Raw genomic sequence first — 20,080 nt, forward strand, 5'->3', positions numbered from 1 at the left:
GCCACCCAGCAGGGGAAAAAAATTCTAGTGAGAACAATGAAGACATTGCTGTAGCCCCTCCCCTCCGTATCCCCTGCCATTAGTAATGGAGATCCTAGCATGCTATAATTAACAAGGCTAACATATACTTCAGCAACGACTGCATATGTGCATTATAGAGGAAAAAAAGGTCTCAACACTACCACGCTACTTAAAGAGACTCTGTAACAAAATGTTCAGCCTTATTTCCTCTATCCTATAAGTTCCTATACCTGTTCTAATGTGGTCTGTCTTACTGCAGCCTTTCCTAGTTGCACACTGGCTGTATTATCTCTGTTATATAATCTAATCTTCTTTCCTCTGACGGCTTTGTCGGGCTCAGGCAGGAATGTGCTGTCTGCTGTTATAGGCAGAAGCTATACACACCCTCTCCACGCTCTGTGTGAGTCACAGACTGAGCTTCCCTGAGCCTATCACAAGCTGGTTAGTTTGTTTGTAAACACTGCCTAAAACTGGCAATTACAAGCCAGGATTGCAGCAGAGAGTGGCAGAAACAGCACAGAGGGGCCCAGGAGAACATAAGGAATAGAATGGTATGCTTTTTATTGTAAGAATTCTAGAGTACAGATTCTCTTTAATAAAAATATTAATAATCGGAACATTTGTATACCCCTTTCTCCTGTCAGACTCAAAGCGCTCAAGAGCTGCAGCCACTAAGGACACGCTCAAGAGGCCCCCCTACAGTGTTAGGCCCAGTGGACACCAAAAACCGCTAGCAGATCCGCAAAACGCTAGAGGTTTTTGAAGCAGATTTCAGAGCGATTCTAGGCATGTTTAGAGAGGTTTTCTAAACATGCCTAGCGTTTTTTGGAGCGTTTTTGTGTAGCAGATCTCATATATTGTTACAGTAAAGCTGTTACTGAACAGCTTCTGCAACAAAAATGCCTGGAAAACTGCTCTAATCTAGTGATTTCCAGAGCAGTTTTCCACTTTCCTATACTTTACATTGAGACAGAAACGCATCAGAAATCTAAAAAATGCTGCAGCCCCCGAGTTTGCGTTTGTGGAAAAAACAAACCGCTCTGGTGTGCACCAGCCCATTGAAATACATTAGCCAAGCGGTTTTCCATCCCCAAGCTTTTTCAAAAACGCTCACAAACTGCTCTGGTGTGCACCAGCCCTTAGGGAGTCTTGCCTTGAACTTCTTACTGAATAGGTACCGACCCTAGTCAGGATTCAAACCCTGGTCTCCCAAGTCAATAGCAGAGCCCTTAACCAGTACACTATCCAGCCACTGCCATTTGAACCAGGTATAAGAAACCCTAGGTGAATGAAATGTGTGGGTATAGAACGCCTTGGTGCTTTCTATACGTGTATCTGTGTTAGTGAAACTAAAGCTCCTATATAATCTGCTAACAATGTAACACAAACAAGAACGATTTATCTTACGCTCCTGTTAGAAGGCTTTTCCGCATTGATAAAATTAGAGATAGATGTCTCTTTAATTCATACGCTATGGTGCAGCTGAGTGGTTCCAGGCACTGTGAGAAGTGAAAGAAAAAGAAAAAAACCTCCTATAGTGCATTAACGTCTTTTAATCAGAACTTGTAACGATCGGTGTAACACAGAGAGGATCTGATTACCGGTGATCTGCAGAATCACCAGGAATACAGATATATACCTGATTATTGATGATCTGCAGTATCACCGATAATCAAATATACTTTCTAACCTCTGGACAACTGAGTAGAGTACGAGTGTTTGGTGCAACGGTAATGTTTCGAGGGCTACACCTCGAGAGCAGGTACAGGGCAGTAAGGAGTACTGCGCAATTACAGATTCCTTCCGAAGGCCTAGACTCTCCCGAGGGAGGAGTCTGGCAGAGCGTAGGAAGGACAGAGCGTGAGTGACACCAATGAGGTAGTGTCACTAACAGATCTGGGAACTGCCTCTAACAGTAAGGTCAGTTCTCGAGGTCGGGCTAGCCAGGTCGTTAACACACAGACAGATCAGGTACAAAATCAGGAGACAGAAGCGGAGACTAATGAACAAGCAGGGCTCGGCAACAGAGTATCAGAAATATTGAGGTACAGAAACAGGAGGCAGATGTGGAGTCTAGGAGCGAGCTGGGGTTCGGCAACAGAGTATCAACAGAGCAAGGTACAGGATCAGAGTTCAGAAGAATAGTCAGGCAAGCAGAAGGTCATAACAGACAATCACAATCAAACTAGTACTTTAGACTATCAACAGAATCTAACTAAGTGTAGGATTACAGCAGGATCTGACTCAGGTCTGAGTGCTACCACGAAATGATCGCAACGCTGGAGGAATGACCAGGCTCCAGTATATATACACCAGCGCTCTCCAGCGCCTCCCCTAAGTGCTGGACCAATGAGGAGTGAAGCAAATGTCAGCTGACCCTCTCTTGGCTGCCATATAAACTCTGCCTCTCTGCGCGCACGCGCGTCATTCTAAACCTTGGTGGACTATGAGTCCCAGCCACACCAACACTGTCTTGTAATGTGTTTGCTGACCTGCGCGGGGTTGGTCGCACCGCCAACGGCACAGGCGGCAGCCTCCCCGCGCTGGGTCAGGCTGTTAGCAACAGACCCATGCACACTAACTGCCGCGTCCGATGCGGCGGTTTCTCTGCGTTCCGCCATGCCCTCCGCGGAAAGAGCCGCCCCACGCTGACTTAAAGCGGCGGCTCTTCTGCGTTTCTTTACAGAACTGCAATAAAATATTGCATTTACATAAGAGGATTTAAAAGTGCGTATATGGGGCCGCCCATATCCTCCTTCCTACGGTCCGGCCAGGACCTAGGATCACTGCCGAAAACTTCCACGGTGTCCATTCGGGGAAGCAATAGGTGAAGGGGGCGTGTCCTTGTCACGCAAAAGCCGCTACGTCACTACTGGTTTCGGTGTTTAGCACGCCTTCCTCAGGTTGTCTGCTAACAATACTGGCTTTCCACTTACTATTCCCAGATAAAACACTCTAGAGCCAGTGTTCCCCAACCCTGTCCTCTAGGCCCACCAACAGTGCATGTTTTGTGGAAATCCACACAGATAGTTAATCAGCTCTGCTGAGACACTAATTACCTCACCTGCGTATGTTTGTGGTTTCCTGTAAAACATGTACTGTTGGTGGGCCTTGAGGACAGGGTTGGGGAGCTCTGATCTAGACTATGTTTTGTCTGAGGGAATATTTGTGAAACGCATGAGCATTATAGCGCTGTGGCACCGTGTCCTGGCAGACATATTGCAGGAGACTCACCCACACTGAGAGGTCCTCCGTAGTTCACAGGAAGTTCCGGTGGACGGCCCCGGTGCAGAGCGGCATACGTAGACGGCTTCCATTGCGAGTTCCGGCAATCTGTGGGGACAAGAAAAGCCGCTAAAGATATACCATTCCTCCATATTGCCGTGGCCTGAGAATGTCCCCCCAGCCGGCCTCCTACACCGAGCACTGTGCAGCTCTGAGGCCTGTCTGTGTGCAATAATACTGCTCAAGTTTTACCATTCCTCCATATTGCCGTGGCCTGAGAATGTCCCCCCAGCCGGCCTCCTACACCCAGCACTGTGCAGCTCTGAGGCCTGTCTGTGTGCAATAATACTGCTGAGGAAGTGCGGTTAATACTTCGGCCCTTACTCAATTCACATTTTCTCACAAGTTTTCTCCTAGGAGATCATTTTTCATCTTTTCAGCACTCTGCAGTTGAAACAGTACCTAAAAAAATTAGGTGAAAAAAGTCTGCTTTAATAATATTATCTCAGTCAGCCTGGCTCCTTTCTGGTCCACTGCTGAGGAGAGTGAAGCTTGTTATATCCCCTCCCACATTCTTGCTCCTCACTGATAGGCTGAGGGCAGTTCAGTATGACAGGAGGATAAGAAGGGAAATAGACCTCATCCCTCTGCAGAAGCTGCTGAAAGACAATCTATGCTGCACTCACGTGTTTACAAAGCAAGCTAGATAGGACAGTGCTGTTTCTAGGAGGGGGAAAAAAGGGAGGAAATGACATCAGGATTGGCTTCAGTCAGAGGCAGTAAAGATGGAAATGCCTGGAACAATTCTCTCTCTTTATTTACTAAATAAGATTCCCTGAAATCAAAATCTGGACAATACAGTACATCTGTTATGCAAGAAGTAGAACAACTGCTCATCTACTTCTATATCTGTTATTTTTTGCCTGGGATAGTATGGCTGTCCCTGCTGCTTTAAAGCGGAGCTGTATATTCCTATAAAAACAAACATCTTCACTCACCTGCGGCTTCCCCAAGCCCCCATCAGCCGTCCTGTCCTGCGCCATTCCTCCACAATCTTCTGTTCTCCCGCCGCCAGCTAGTTTCGTTACCGTTGCGAGCCCTGGGCTACACAAAGCTTTCTTCGCATTCCAGCACGCTATATCGTCCTGCGCAGGACACTATAGTGGGCTGGAACAGGAAGAAAGCTATGGTTGACAGTAACAAAGCTAACTGGTAGCGAAAGGATGGAGGATCTTGGAGGACGGCGCGGGACAGGACCGCTGCTGGGGAAACCCCAGGTAAGTAAAGCTGTTTGTTTTTAACCACTTCGCAACCAGACCTTGTTTCTCACTTTTTGGACCAGAGCAGTTTTGACAGTTTAGCTAGGTCCTTATTTAATCAGAAATAACTTTATCCTTACTTATGACACAGAAATGAAATATATATATATGTGTGTGTGTGTGTGTGTGTGTGTGTGTGTGTGTGTATACAGTGTGTGTGAGTGTGTGTGTATACAGTGGGTATACAGTGAGTGTGAGTGTGTGTGTGAGTGTGAGTGTGTGACTGTCTGTCTGTGTGAGTGTCTGTCTGTGTGTCTGTCTGTGTGAGTGTGTGTCTGTGTGTCTGTCTGTGTGTCTGTCTGTGTGTGTGTGTGTGTCTGTCTGTCTGTCTGTCTGTCTGTCTGTCTGTGTCTGTCTGTGTCTGTCTGTGTCTGTCTGTGTCTGTCTGTCTGTCTGTCTGTCTCTGTCTGTCTGTCTGTCTGTCTGTCTGTCTGTCTGTCTGTCTGTCTGTCTGTCTGTCTGTCTGTCTGTCTGTCTGTCTGTCTGTCTGTCTGTCTGTCTGTCTGTCTGTCTGTCTGTCTGTCTGTCTGTCTGTCTGGATAGATAGATAGATAGATAGATAGATAGATAGATAGATAGATAGATAGATAGCTTTTTTTCAAGGCAAACTAGGCTTTCAATGGATGCAATTTTTCCCCTCCAACAATAGTTTTTTTATGAATTTTAATGGGAAGACAAGGAAAAAAATAGAAAATATTTCTCAGTTTTACCAATTCCAGTTTAAAAATAAAAAGAGCTACTGTAGATAAAAAACACAAATTTTGTTTGGCTATTCTTACCGCTTATAACAAAACTTAGATTATATTCCGGTCACAATTTATGGTGAAGATATTTGATTCTGAAATAATGCTACAGTGTGTATTTTTCACTATGAACTGAGAAAATAAAAGTATATTTAATGGTAAAAATCAATCTCATTAGCTCAGGGAACATATATTCCCGTTCACCAATTAGTGCTGCATCAGATAGTGCCAGAAATGTGCACAGGAGCAAGCCCAATCCTGCACAGCACTGCTGCTACAAGACGGATATCTACTGACTCGTGGCTTAGATGAAGTCACAGAGGACGTAGATATCCTGTAGTGGTGGATAAAGTGGTTAAAGGAATATTAAGTTCCACTTTACTGCTGGAAATACATGGGTCAATTCCGGCGCTCAACTCTGCGCCTGATCGTTTTGCCCGCTCAGTTCTCTTATCTTCCGCTCGTTTTTCAACTCACTTCAATGAGAAATCGAGCGGTGATCAGACATGTCCTAAATTATCTATTGAGCCATCTTACTGGCTCAAATCGAGCCGTGTATTCTCAGCATAAGAGCTCACAGCCTGTCTCACAACTCCAGCATTGTCTGCTAAGGCATCACCGAGAGATGGTCAATGATTCCAGCAGGCATGCAAATATGCAAATATAAAGCAAATTGTATCCAACATGGAATCCAAGCCAAAGCAGCAGGAAGTGCATTTGACTGGCTGAATTCCAAGCGTCATACAGTTTGCATGAAATTTACATGCAAGCCGGAACTATCAGCACCACCAGGCCCCGGTATCGGCGCTCTGCAAGCATCCAATCACTGCATGGATTTCCCACGCTAATCTGCTTTGCTTACCTTTCGCCCTGCGCAGCAGCGATTGTTTCCCCACTCCAAGGAGGCTGCACACGCCGGGGACGCTCTGTGGGATCTCCTGGTCTAGGATGGGCCCAATCCGCTCACAGACCTTCAGCAGGAAGTTGGGAGGAATGTGGGAATTGGCCGACACCTGCGAAACACAGCGGAATTAGGGAGGGGCTTATAGAGAGACGATCCTCGGCTTCCTGTGACGTCCTTTCAGCTGGATGTGCGGAGGAGGGGCTGCAGAGTGGAGGGATTACATGGAGGTGGGGCTACAGGCAGGAGGGGCTACCGAGAAGAGGGATTACATGGAGATGGGGCTACAGGGAGGAAGGGCTACAGAGAGGAGGGATTACATGGAGGTGGGGCTACAGGGAGGAGGGGCTACAGAGAGGAGGGATTACATGGAGGTGGGGCTACAGGGAGGAGGGGCTAAAGAGAGGAGGGATTACATGGAGGTGGGGCTACAGGGAGGAGGGGTTACAGGGAGGAGGGTCTAAAGGAAGCATGTGGAAAACTGTTCAATGGAAGACATCAGAAAAGAGACTCCAGGAAATAAAAACATTGTGAGTTTTCACACCCCCAGCAATGAGGTACCACTGAGGGCCCAGTTCTGTCTCGCACACAGTTTGAGTATGGTTGCAAATTTACTAAAACGCATCCATTTTTATGTGCGATTTGAATACCAATTTTCAAATTCGACTTTTAATCTCCACAGCAACACCATACACAGCCAATGGGACGATAGCTGTCAGCACGATAAAAGCCTGTTGGATTTTATAAATAGCACTTTTATCTTGGATATAGATGTGAATGCACAACCTCTTATACTGTACTTCTGTTTAAAGAGTACCCAAGTTAGAAAAGACAGAGCATGTCATGGCATCATCCCTTCAGGCAGATGATCGTTCCGCCCCCCTCGGTGACTGGGCCCTGGCTATTTTTTGTTCAAAATCACTGCTGGGGCTCTGGCCCGCCCCCCAGCTGCTGCATAATTGGTGGCCGCCGAGCTGGAGATGGAGGCTTCCAAAGAGCTTTGTCAGCCTTTGGAAACATGGCCACGACTGGACTGCTGAGGAGGGGGGCAGAGCATCACCTGTGACCTGAAGACGTCAGGACAGGTGAGTATTTACAGTGGCTTGCAAAAGTATTCGGCCCCCTTGAAGTTTTCCACATTTTGTCACATTACTGCCACAAACATGAATCAATTATATTGGAATTCCACATGAAAGACCAATCCAAAGCGGTGTACATGTGAGAAGTGGAACGAAAATCATACATGATTCCAAACATTTTTTACAAATCAATAACTGCAAAGTGTGGTGTGCGTAATTATTCAGCCCCCTTTGGTCTGAGTGCAGTCAGTTGCCCATAGACGTTGCCTGATGAGTGCTAATGACTAAATAGAGTGCATCTGTGTGTAATCTAATGTCAGTATAAATACAGCTGCTCTGTGACGACCTCAGAGGTTGTCTAAGAGAATCTTGGGAGCAACAACACCATGAAGTCCAAAGAACACACCAGACAGGTCAGGGATAAAGTGTAAAGCAGGCTTAGGCTACAAAAAGATTTCCAAAGCCTTGAATATCCCACGGAGCACTGTTCGAACGATCATTCAGAAATGGAAGGAGTATGGCACAACTGTAAACCTACCAAGACAAGGCCGTCCACCTAAACTCACAGGCTGAACAAGGAGAACGCTAATCAGTAATGCAATCAAGAGGCCCATGGTGACTCTGGACGAGCTGCAGAGATCTACAGCCCATCCCCACTGTCAAATATGGTGGTGGCAGCATCATGCTCAGGGGGGTGCATCTCTTCAGCAGGGACAGGGAAGCTGGTCAGAGTTGGTGGGAAGACGGATGGAGCCAAATACAGGGCAATCTTGGAAGAAAACCTCTTGGAGACTGCAAAAGACTTGAGACTGGGGCGGAGGTTCACCTTCCAGCAGGACAATAACCCTAAACATAAAGCCAGGGCAACAATGGAATGGTTTAAAAACAAAACATATCCATGTGTTAGAATGGCCCAGTCAAAGTCCAGATCTAAATCCAATCGAGAATCTGTGGCAAGATCTGAAAACTGCTGTTCACAAATTCTGTCCATGTAATCTGACTGAGCTGGAGCTGTTTTGCAAAGAAGAATGGGCAAGGATTTCAGTCTCTAGATGTGCAAAGCTGGTAGAGACATACCCTAAAAGACTGGTAGCTGTAATTGCAGAAAAAGGTGGTTCTACAAAGTATTGACTCAGGGGGCTGAATAATTACGCACACCCCACTTTGCAGTTATTGATTTGTAAAAAATGTTTGGAATCATGTATGATTTTCGTTCCACTTCTAACGTGTACACCACTTTGTATTGGTCTTTCACCTGGAATTCCAATAAAATTGATTCATGTTTGTGGCAGTAATGGGACAAAATGTGGAAAACTTCAAGGGGGCCAAATACTTTTGCAAGCCACTGTAACTCCGAGATCCCCCCCATTTATCATCATTAATACAGAGCCTGATTAATGTCTAGCTTTGGTACTCTATAATAAATGATCTCATGCTATGGAAGGCCTTTCAGTTCATGAACCCATCAGCAGCTTCGATAGAGTTATCTCGTTTTAAATAAGCGCTCTGATTTTGACCTCGGTCGGCAGAACTTGTGCTGTAAATTCTTGGAATGCTTTGATCTCTCTCTACTAGCAGAAAACATAGAAACCTAAAGCAGAACTCCTGCTATTGTCTCACAAGTGGCCATAATAACACATTACAGCAGTACTAATTAGAAGCTAGGAAATGTAACAAAGGAAAAAATGTGCGAAAATAAATTGGCCTGAAGCACTTGCAAGCCTCTAAATAAATTGGCTGCTGAAGGATTAAATGGAGCTCTGAGGTGAAAAGTGGATATCCTGAAGGGAGATGCACTACTAAGGGCTAAGGGTCTGAAGAAAAAGCTTGGATACAACATATGCGATGTGGCTGTCTTATACCTGGACAGCAAAGGGAAGGGTGAGAGGCCATGGGCTGTGTATGGTGCTGGAAGGTGAGTGAGCTCAGGGTGACATCATAGGAGCATGTGATCGTCTGTTGTGTGACTACACTACAAGTGGGTGAGTGGCTGCAGCATTAGAGAACCAGAAGATGGTGTCTCAGTGGATTTGGGCTCATCACGCGTAGAGGCGAGATTGCCTGCATGTATCATGGTGGAGGGAAAAGCGATTTTGTTTAGCCAATATTTTGAGGTTCTTTGAAGTTCATTACCTGCAAATGGATGGTGGAATGACATTTTGGGACGTGCATTACGTTCTGAATGCAGAGCCATCTGCCTTTTATAGTGTGATCAAGGCCTCAGTTCCTCCAATCAGAGATAACGAAATAATTTCCACCAATAAGCTCAGTCTATGGAATGACTGCGGAGTTTTCCTTAAAGAGAACCAGAGACGAAGCACCCTCATGTATGTACCATATATATCAATGGGAACATGGCAGTAAACACCTACCCTGCTCTCTGTTTCATTCTTCACTGCTAAATCTGCTTGTTATCAGCCCTGATAAGAATCTTCTGTGATGTCTTTTCAAGCCCAAGTCTGCCCCCTTGTGGCTCTGCTTTCCTGCTATTTATCCTCCAAGCAGCAAAGCAGAGCCACAAGGGGGCAGGCTTGGGCTTGAAAAGGCATCACAGAAAACTGACTAAGCTTTAATCATTCCGGTGAAAGCTAGACTGAATGCTCAGTCAGGTATTCTTATCAGTGCTGATAACAGGCAGATTTAGCAGAGAAGAATGAAACGGAGAGCAGAGTAGGTGTTTACTGTCATGTTCCCATTGATATATATGGTAAAATACATGAGGGTGCTTTGTCTCTGGTTCTCTTTAAGCAATAGGCGTGTAACGCTGGAGCAGTAACCGAACATACGGCAGCTGCCGGTCATCACGTCTGCATTTAGGTACAGTTGGTTCAGCAATCACCCTTCATGCTACGTCTGAACACTGACATGCATGAAGCCTCCAAGGTTTGGAGATCCTATCTGATGTGGAGGAACGCCCGCGCCCTATCACCTCTTCTGCGCTAAATGCCAGCTGTTATTCTTGTGGTCTAACGCCTCCCCTGCTTACCAGATCCAGATAGGTCCTCTGGTGACGGCACCCCTGCCAGTCTAACCTCTCCGGGATGAGCTGTGGGGAGACACAGAGGAGCACAGAGTGAGACCACCTCCTGACAGGTCACCATTACCCACAATCCCCAGCTGTTATGCAGACCTTACCTGATGCTCCTCCAACTCCTCCTCCAGAGCCTGGAATACAGACAATAGTAGAAACATTACTAAAGAGGGGTAACACGAGGGAGGACACAGGAAGGGATAAGGGGTAACAAAGGGATACTAAGGAAGTGAGATACTAAGGAAGCAACACAGCGACACTCAGGAAGTGAAAAGGGGTAACACAGGGACACACATGAAGTGACAACGAGAAGGGATAAAGGATAACACAGGGACACTCAGGAAGTGACAAGGGATAACACAGGGACACTCAGGAAGTGACAACGGGAAGGGATAAAGGATAACACAGGGACACTCAGGAAGTGACAACAGGAAGTGAAAAGGGGTAACACAGGGACACACAGGAAGTGACAACGAGAAGGGATAAAGGATAACATAGGGACACTCAGGAAGTGACAACGGGAAGGGATAAAGGATAACACAGGGACACTCAGGAAGTGACAACAGAAAGGGATAAAGGTTAACACAGGGACACTCAGGAAGTGACAACGGGATAACACAGGGACACTCAGGGAGTGAGAAGAGGCAACAAGGGGTGACTCAGGAAGAGACACGGAGTAACACAGGAATGGATAAAGGGTAACACAGGGACACACAGGAAGTGACAAGGGGTAACACAGGGACACACAGGAAGTGACAAGGGGTAACACAGGGACACACAGGAAGTGACAAGGGGTAACACAGGGACACACAGGAAGAGACAAGGGGTAACACAGGGACACACAGGAAAAGACAAGGGGTAACACAGGGACACACAGGAAAAGACAAGGGGTAACACAGGGACACACAGGAAGTGACAAGGGGTAACACAGGGACACACAGGAAGTGACAAGGGGTAACACAGGGACACACAGGAAGAGACAAGGGGTAACACAGGGACACACAGGAAGAGACAAGGGGTAACACAGGGACACACAGGAAGAGACAAGGGGTAACACAGGGACACACAGGAAGAGACAAGGGGTAACACAGGGACACACAGGAAGAGACAAGGGGTAACACAGGGACACACAGGAAGAGACAAGGGGTAACACAGGGACACACAGGAAGTGACAAGGGGTAACACAGGGACACACAGGAAGTGACAAGGGGTAACACAGGGACACACAGGAAGTGACAAGGGGTAACACAGGGACACACAGGAAGAGACAAGGGGTAACACAGGGACACACAGGAAGTGACAAGGGGTAACACAGGGACACACAGGAAGTGACAAGGGGTAACACAGGGACACACAGGAAGTGACAAGGGGTAACACAGGGACACACAGGTAGTGACAAGGGGTAACATGGAGTCAATCAGGAAGTGACAAGGGGTAACATGGAGACAATCAGGAAGTGACAAGGGGGTAACAGGAAATAACGTGGGCAATGCAGGGACAGAGTGACAGGGAAATGCATGGAGAGACTAGGGAAACAGGAAATGACAAGGAAACACTGACTCACACAACATAAGACAAGAGGACACAGCAATTCATGTACTGGAGATAATCAGTGCCATCAGGGAACAAAAGGGGGGGCTAGTGTACCTTAGGGGACCCAGCAGGAAACCTCATAGGAGACAGTTCCCCAATCACAGTGCTCTCTTAAAGTTAATGGGAACCGCATTGAGAAAATAAATCAGATACTTATTTAAGGAGAGGGATGATTCTGGGTCCTGTAGAGCCTTCCCGCTCCTCTCTCGGTGCTCACGTTCCTGTGCTGGCTCTCACGTTTGAATCCTACACCTTGGGGGACTTTGCAAGTCTTCAGAAGCCGAGTCCTCCCAAAGACCGGCAGCTCTGTACTGTGCCTGCGTGATCACGCGCGAGAGAGTGTGCTCGCGCAGTACAGAGCCGCCTGTCTTTGGGAGCACGCGGGCTCCCCGAAGACTCCATCGACGGGAAAGCAGTATTTGACTACTTTAGTCAAATACTGCTACCGGGCAAGCCAGCACTGGAATGAGGGGACCAGGAGAGGAGCCGAGGGGCTCTATAGGATCCAGAACCTTCCCTCTCCTTAGGTAAGTATCTGACTCATAACTGGATTGACTTTAAAGAGACTCCGTACCAAAAATTTCATCTGGTTTTCTTCCATCCTACAAGTTCCAAAATCTATTCTAATGTGTTCTGGCTTACTGCAGCATGTTCTACTATCACCATCTCTGTAATAAATCAACTTATCTCTCTCTTGTCAGACTTGTCAGCCTGTGTCTGGAAGGCTGCCAAGTTCTTCAGTGTTGTGGTTCTGTGATGCATCTCCCCCCTCCAGGCCCCTCTCTGCACACTGCCTGCGTGTTATTTAGATTAGTGCAGCTTCTCTCTGCTCTATTATCTTTTACAAGCTGGATAAATCCTCCTCTGAGCTGGCTGGGCTTTCACATACTGAAGAATTACATACAGGCAGAGCTGTCTGCACTCTGCAGGAAGAAACAGCCTGACACTTCAGTGGAAGATAGCAGAAGGGGGAAAGAAACACACAAATGATCTCTTGAGATTAAAAAGGAAGGCTGTATACAGCCTGCTTGTGTATGGATGTATTTTCTATGTGTGGACATGCTGTACATCAACCTACTTCCTGTTTTGGTGGCCATTTTGTTTGTTTACAAACAAACTTTTTAAAACTGTTTTTAACCACTTTTAATGCGGCGGGGAGCGGCGAAATTGTGACAGAGGGTAATAGGAGATGTCCCCTAACGCACTGGTATGTTTACTTTTGTGCGATTTTAACAATACAGATTCTCTTTAAAGCACAAAGGGCTGAGATTGGCCCAATAGTGTGGGCGTATTCTACTACAACCTATCTGAAACCTAGCAGTTCCAGAGGGTGCCGTCCACCCAATCACGTTAGCTGAATTTCCTTATGAGGTTTCCTGCTGGGTCCCCCAACAAGGAAGTTCAATAGTAACCACACAACAGTATAAAACCATTTAAGGAGATTTAGTGATGGTCATTTTAGTGAAGCAAACTGACTAGTTGGGCTACAGATCTCCACATGATGTGTAAGGGCTATAATATGTAAGGCATTGAGGGAGGGAGCTTATAGGGGACATATGCAGATGTGGAGCGATGGCAATGCTATGGGAGAGTGTAGGAGAAAGAAGTGAGAGAACAGGACTTGGGGAGGCGAGGAAACTCAACAATATGGATGGTCAGAAATGCAGAAATTTGCGGAAATTCCAATTTAAAAAAATGACGCTTACCAACACCGCGGCATACCGATAGTAATCCGATCTCCAAAACTTCTGAACAGGTACTCTAATTAGCTAAATACTTCCGACATGGAAGCATTGGACCAATCAGAGAAAGCTGAATGTTTCCATAAAAATCAGATTCCTGCCGTAATTATAGAGCAGTGATGGCTAACCTTGGCACTCCAGCTGTGACAAAACTACAAATCCCATCATGCCTCTGCCTCCCCGAGTTATGCTTAGAGCTGTCAGAATATTGCAATGCCTCATGGGACTTGTAGTTTTATATATTTTTAAAGCGCCAACATATTACGCAGCGCTGATTAGTTCCACCACAGCTGGAGTGCCAAGGTTAGCCACCACTGTTATAGAGCAATCACAAGTCTCAGTTACTACAGAGTATTTTTCAAGTCTTTTGATTGGTCTAAAATGTCTGCGGGTTTCCTTTTTTTTGTGGTAAATTACAGCATTCTCTGATTGTCCCAATACTGCATTATGGAGAGATTTGGCAGGGTAAGGGAGGAATAGAGGCATCTGGGACAGAGGGCAGAAAGGGGCATTGTGAGATGGAGGGATCTAGGGCAGATGGCAGAAAGGAGATGGAGAAAGAAGGGATATTGGGATTATGGTAAGAAGGGAGGGGTATGGAGGGGTCTGGGGCAGGTGACAGAAGAGGGGTTATGGAGGGATCTGGAGTAGGGGGCACAGAGGGATATGAGGCAGATACCACAAGAGGTATGGAGGGATCTGGGACAGATGATAGAAGGTGGTATGGAAGGATCTGGGGCAGACACTATAATGGGGCGAGGGGGTATGGAGGGACCTGGGGCATAGTGGGGTGCAGAGGGATCTGGGTCAGAGGGGTGAGGGGGATATGCAGGGATCTGGGTAAGAGGGTGGGGGTACAGAGGATCTGGGGCAAAGGAGGGGGGCATGGAGGGATCTAGGGCAGGGGGGGTACAGAAAGATCTGGGGCAGAGGGGGGTATGGAGGGATCTGGGGCAGAGGGGGGTATGGAGGGATCTGGGGTGAGGAGTACAGAGGGATCTGCGGCAGCGGGGTTTGGAGGGATCTGGGGAAGCGGAGTGAGGAGTACAGAGGGATCTGGGGCAGAGGAGTGAGGAGTACAGAGGGATCTGGGGCAGAGGGGTGAGGAGTACAGAGGGATCTGGGGCAGAGGGGTGAGGAGTACAGAGGGATCTGGGGCAGAGGGGTGAGGAGTACAGAGGGATCTGGGGCAGAGGGGTGAGGAGTACAGAGGGATCTGGGGCAGAGGGGTGAGGAGTACAGAGGGATCTGGGGCAGAGGGGTGAGGAGTACAGAGGGATCTGGGGCAGAGGGGTGAGGAGTACAGAGGGATCTGGGGCAGAGGGGTGAGGAGTACAGAGGGATCTGGGGCAGAGGGGTGAGGAGTACAGAGGGATCTGGGGCAGAGGGGTGAGGAGTACAGAGGGATCTGGGGCAGAGGGGTGAGGTGGGGTTTGGAGGGATCTGGGGCAGCGGGGTTTGGAGGGATCTGGGGAAGCGGAGTGAGGGGTACAAAGGGATCTGGGGCAGAGGGGTGAGGGGGGTTTGGAGGGATGTGGGGCAGAGGGGTACAGAGGGATGTGGGGCAGAGGGGTACAGAGGGATGTGGGGCAGAGGGGTACAGAGGGATGTGGGGCAGAGGGGTACAGAGGGATGTGGGGCAGAGGGGTACAGAGGGATGTGGGGCAGAGGGGTACAGAGGGATGTGGGGCAGAGGGGTACAAAGGGATGTGGGGATGTGGGGCAGAGGGATGTGGGGCAGAGGGATGTGGGGCAGAGGGATGTGGGGCAGAGGGATGTGGGGCAGAGGGATGTGGGGCAGAGGGATGTGGGGCAGAGGGATGTGGGGCAGAGGGATGTGGGGCAGAGGGATGTGGGGCAGAGGGATCTGGGGCAGAGGGATCTGGGGCAGAGGGATCTGGGGCAGAGGGATCTGGGGCAGAGGGATCTGGGGCAGAAGGGTACAGAGGGATCTGGGGCAGAAGGGTACAGAGGGATCTGGGGCAGAAGGGTACAGAGGGATCTGGGGCAGAAGGGTACAGAGGGATCTGGGGCAGAAGGGTACAGAGGGATCTGGGGCAGAAGGGTACAGAGGGATCTGGGGCAGAAGGGTACAGAGGGATCTGGGGCAGAAGGGTACAGAGGGATCTGGGGCAGAAGGGTACAGAGGGATCTGGGGCAGAAGGGTACAGAGGGATCTGGGGCAGAAGGGTACAGAGGGATCTGGGGCAGAAGGGTACAGAGGGATCTGGGGCAGAAGGGTACAGAGGGATCTGGGGCAGAAGGGTACAGAGGGATCTGGGGCAGAAGGGTACAGAGGGATCTGGGGCAGAAGGGTACAGAGGGATCTGGGGCAGAAGGGTACAGAGGGATCTGGGGCAGAAGGGTACAGAGGGATCTGGGGCAGAAGGGTACAGAGGGATCTGGGGCAGAAGGGTACAGAGGGATCTGGGGCAGAAGGGTACAGAGGGATCTGGGGCAGAAGGGTACAGAGGGATCTGGGACAGAAAGGTACAGAGGGATCTGGGACAGAAAGGTACAGAGGGATCTGGGACAGAAAGGTACAGAGGGATCTGGGACAGAAGGGTACAGAGGGATCTGGGACAGAAGGGTACAGAGGGATCTGGGACAGAAGGGTACAGAGGGATCTGGGACAGAAGGGTACAGAGGGATCTGGGACAGAAGGGTACAGAGGGATCTGGGACAGAAGGGTACAGAGGGATCTGGGACAGAAGGGTACAGAGGGATCTGGGGCAGAAGGGTACAGAGGGATCTGGGGCAGAAGGGTACAGAGGGATCTGGGGCAGAAGGGTACAGAGGGATCTGGGGCAGAAGGGTACAGAGGGATCTGGGGCAGAAGGGTACAGAGGGATCTGGGGCAGAAGGGTACAGAGGGATCTGGGGCAGAAGGGTACAGAGGGATCTGGGGCAGAAGGGTACAGAGGGATCTGGGGCAGAGGGGTACACAGGGATCTGGGGCAGAGGGGTACACAGGGATCTGGGGCAGAGGGGTACACAGGGATCTGGGGCAGAGGGGTACACAGGGATCTGGGGCAGAGGGGTACACAGGGATCTGGGGCAGAGGGGTACACAGGGATCTGGGGCAGAGGGGTACACAGGGATCTGGGGCAGAGGGGTGATCAGAGGCAGATCTACACAGACACAGCTCTCTGCAGGTCAGTATGACACACAGAGGGGGTGATGTGAGGGGGGACAGGAGTGAATTGAGGACACACAGCTGGGGGAGGCACACAATGACACACAGCCCGGGGGGAGGGGGACACACACAGGGGGGTGATCGTGGAGTACCTGGGCGGCTCTCCGGCACGGTCCATTCTGCAGGAATCGGGCGATCAGGAAGTAGAGCTCTGCGGATGGGAGGATTCATTAGACACCAAAACACAGCGACCCCCGCATAGCCCTCCCCTCCCCCGCCATTCCCCCACACACACCCGCTTCCATGGCTCCTCCTCCTCCCGGGTCTACCGGGACCCCCAATCACCGCATCTCCTCTCCGGCCCGAAACAACAGCACTACAGTTCCAACCTCTAGACACCAGAGGGCGCTCCGCGACCACTCCGCACCGCCCGCTACTCTATCGTACTTCCGGAGACTACGGGTCCCCTCATCGAATACTCTATGACACTTCCGGCGTCTTCTCGTCGTTGCTGAGTCTACTCTATCACACTTCCGGTGTCCGCTCTCACCTCTCCTCCCGACTCTATCATCCTGCGGGCACCGACCGAGCTGCTAGAGTCCCGCCGGCACTGCCGGTCTCTGCCTCTCTGTTCTCATCACCTCCTATATTCTACCATATACTCATTATACAAGTAGTCCCGGTTAACGAACGAGATAGGGACTGTAGGTTCGTTCTTAACCTGAATCTGTTCTTAAAGGGGTCATCAGGCGATTATAAGGAAAATAAGTGCTACTTACTGGGGCTTCCTCCAGCCCCAAGCTTCCAGCACTTCCCTCGCCGCAGCTCCGCCGTCAGACGTTCACCGCAGCTCCGTCCCGGTCCCCTGCGATGACGTTGGGCGACCTGGAGGTCGGCCGGTGTGGTGAAATTTTTTGCAACTTTATCAGATTTTGCAACCGGTTGCACTTATTTATACGTATAGCTATCAGAAAGTGCAACCTAGCCATTGACTTTAACCTATCTGTATCAGAAAATGCAACCCAACGAAACCCTATTCTCACACAGAACCCTCCCCTCTTGCTCAACTAATAACCCCCCCCTAGAGGGAACAATCCCCCCTCTTGCTCAACTAATAACCCCCCCTGGAGGGAACAATCCCCCCTCTTGCTCAACTAATAACCCCCCCCCCCCCCAGGGATCAATCCCCCCTCTTGCTCAACTAATAACCCCCCCTGGAGGGAACAATCCCCCCTCTTGCTCAACTAATAACCCCCCCCCCCCCAGGGATCAATCCCCCCTCTTGCTCAACTAATAACCCCCCCTGGAGGGAACAATCCCCCCTGTTGCTCAACTAATAACCCCCCCTGGAGGGAACAATCCCCCTTCTAGCTCAATGGGATCTGTGGTTGCAAAAAATTACAGGCGTGTTAACAGAGAGGAGCCACGCCTACACAGTCATACACTGTCCTCTATGGCAAGTTGCAAAATATGATAGGTAGCAAAAATTTTCACTACACCGGTACTGCGCCTGCGCGAGCGGCGCTGTCAATTACCGACACGTGGACCGGAGCGGACTGCGCAGGTGGTAGTAGTTCTGCACCTGTGCAGTATGCTCCGGTCCACGTGGCGGTGTTTGACAGCGCCGATCGCGCAGGCGCAGTAACGGCCGACCTCCAGGTCGCCCAACATCATCGCTGGGGACCGGGACTGAACTGCGGTGAACAGCTGTGGGCGGAGCTGTGGCGAGGGACATGGTTGGAGCTGGGGAAAGCCCCCGATAAGTAGCACTTATTTTCCTTATAATTGCCTGATGAACATCGTGCCATCTCTGTCCCCTGAACGTTCTCTATGAATCCCTGTGCCTCCAGTGTTCCCCTATGTGTCACCTTTCCCTCTTGCATCTGCTTATACAAGTGGGTCGTTCGTAAGACGGGTGTTCATAAGTTGTGGACTACCTGTACTGCATTATTTCTGAATTCTGATTATTCCCCACTCCCCAGCTCTATTGATGTTAGTAGTCTAGTTTAAACTTTAGAGGACCCTACAGGAAACCTCATAGAGGAAATCTAAAGAGAATCGTAATTCAGGATCCATCGATTAGCCATACGGTGGCCACTAACGGTCCAATTCCTAGTGAAAAATCATTTGAGCATTCAGAAATTCAGATTGGTTGTAAATAATCTCCATTGATGGGCATAACCGATTATAAAAAATGTCGTCCGACTGGATTTTGATCAAACCAAAACTTGGATTTTCTTGTTGGTTGTGATAGATGCGGAGCAAGAATTGGTTCATTGATGGTGTAGAGAACGATTTTTCGTCCGATCAGAATTACCTGATCGCTCAAACGATTTTTCGCTAAAAATTGGATCGTTAGTGGCCACCTTAACACCTGTGCAATATAATATTACTGCTCTGGGGCGCCTAGTTTCGGGGCTGAACGCAGTACGCTGAAACTACCTGATTCGTCTTGCAGCCATCCTCTGCCTGCGCCGCCCTTCTGAGTCCCACTGGCCAGCAGAGGCGACTCCGTCAAATTCCCATGCATAAAAACAAGGAACACCAAGAGCCCCGATAGTGTAATATGTACTGGTAAATGGTTACTAGATAGAGTAAATGTTAATACTGACAAACCAGGGTTACCATTAGGCAACCACTGTAAAGGCAGGTGGGGAGATTTTCCTGACCCCACTCAGGAATAAGAAGTCGCTCTTTGTAGATGAGAAAAAGGGGGTTCAACTCTCCACCCAGGGTGGACTCAATATTATGCAGGAGAACAGAGGCGCCAAAAGGATAAAAGGAAGCTAAATGAGCTTAAAAACCAAATTCTTGGTAAATAGAGGAGGTAGTGGTGGACTTACCTCCTCCAAGTAGACACACGACAACTGTAGTAAAGACAGTCAATATATTTTATTTATGAACTCCAAATATGCAACGCGTTTCGCAGGTTTGATCCCGCTTCATCAGGCAATAACAACGGAGCAATAGCATATGTGGTCAGTAGAGGAGCCAGAGCCTGACCACATATGCTATTGCTCCGTTGTTATTGCCTGATGAAGCAGGATCAAACCTGCGAAACGCGTTGCATATTTGGAGTTCATGAATAAAATATATTGACTGTCTTTACTACAGTCGTTGTGTCTACTTGGAGGAGGTAAGTCCACCACTACCTCCTCTATTTACCAAGAATTTGGTTTTTAAGCTCATTTAGCTTCCTTTTATCCTTTTGGCGCCTCTGTTCTCCTGCATAAATTCCCATGCATGGCAGCGTTCAGCGCATGGGAGTATGGGGAAATCGATACTGTGCA

The 20,080-nt window shown here is 48.9% G+C and overlaps 1 protein-coding gene across 1 annotated transcript in view; it reads right to left on the reverse strand.

Annotated features, from left to right (window-relative positions):
• Positions 1–17,119, reverse strand: part of BRWD3 (bromodomain and WD repeat domain containing 3) — a gene marked incomplete at its 5' end in the record, with an annotated part of 114,466 nt that extends 97,347 nt beyond the window's left edge. Inside the window, 6 exons of the mRNA XM_068250065.1 lie at positions 3,256–3,354; positions 6,171–6,321; positions 10,275–10,334; positions 10,424–10,453; positions 16,943–17,001; positions 17,086–17,119. Of these exons, the coding sequence (XP_068106166.1) occupies positions 3,256–3,354; positions 6,171–6,321; positions 10,275–10,334; positions 10,424–10,453; positions 16,943–17,001; positions 17,086–17,119 (433 nt within the window). The remainder of the gene's footprint in view (positions 1–3,255; positions 3,355–6,170; positions 6,322–10,274; positions 10,335–10,423; positions 10,454–16,942; positions 17,002–17,085) is intronic.
• Between the last annotated feature and the right edge of the window lie 2,961 nt (positions 17,120–20,080).

Source organism: Hyperolius riggenbachi, chromosome 8 (genome assembly GCF_040937935.1).
Source record: "Hyperolius riggenbachi isolate aHypRig1 chromosome 8, aHypRig1.pri, whole genome shotgun sequence".
NCBI lineage: Eukaryota > Metazoa > Chordata > Amphibia > Anura > Hyperoliidae > Hyperolius > Hyperolius riggenbachi.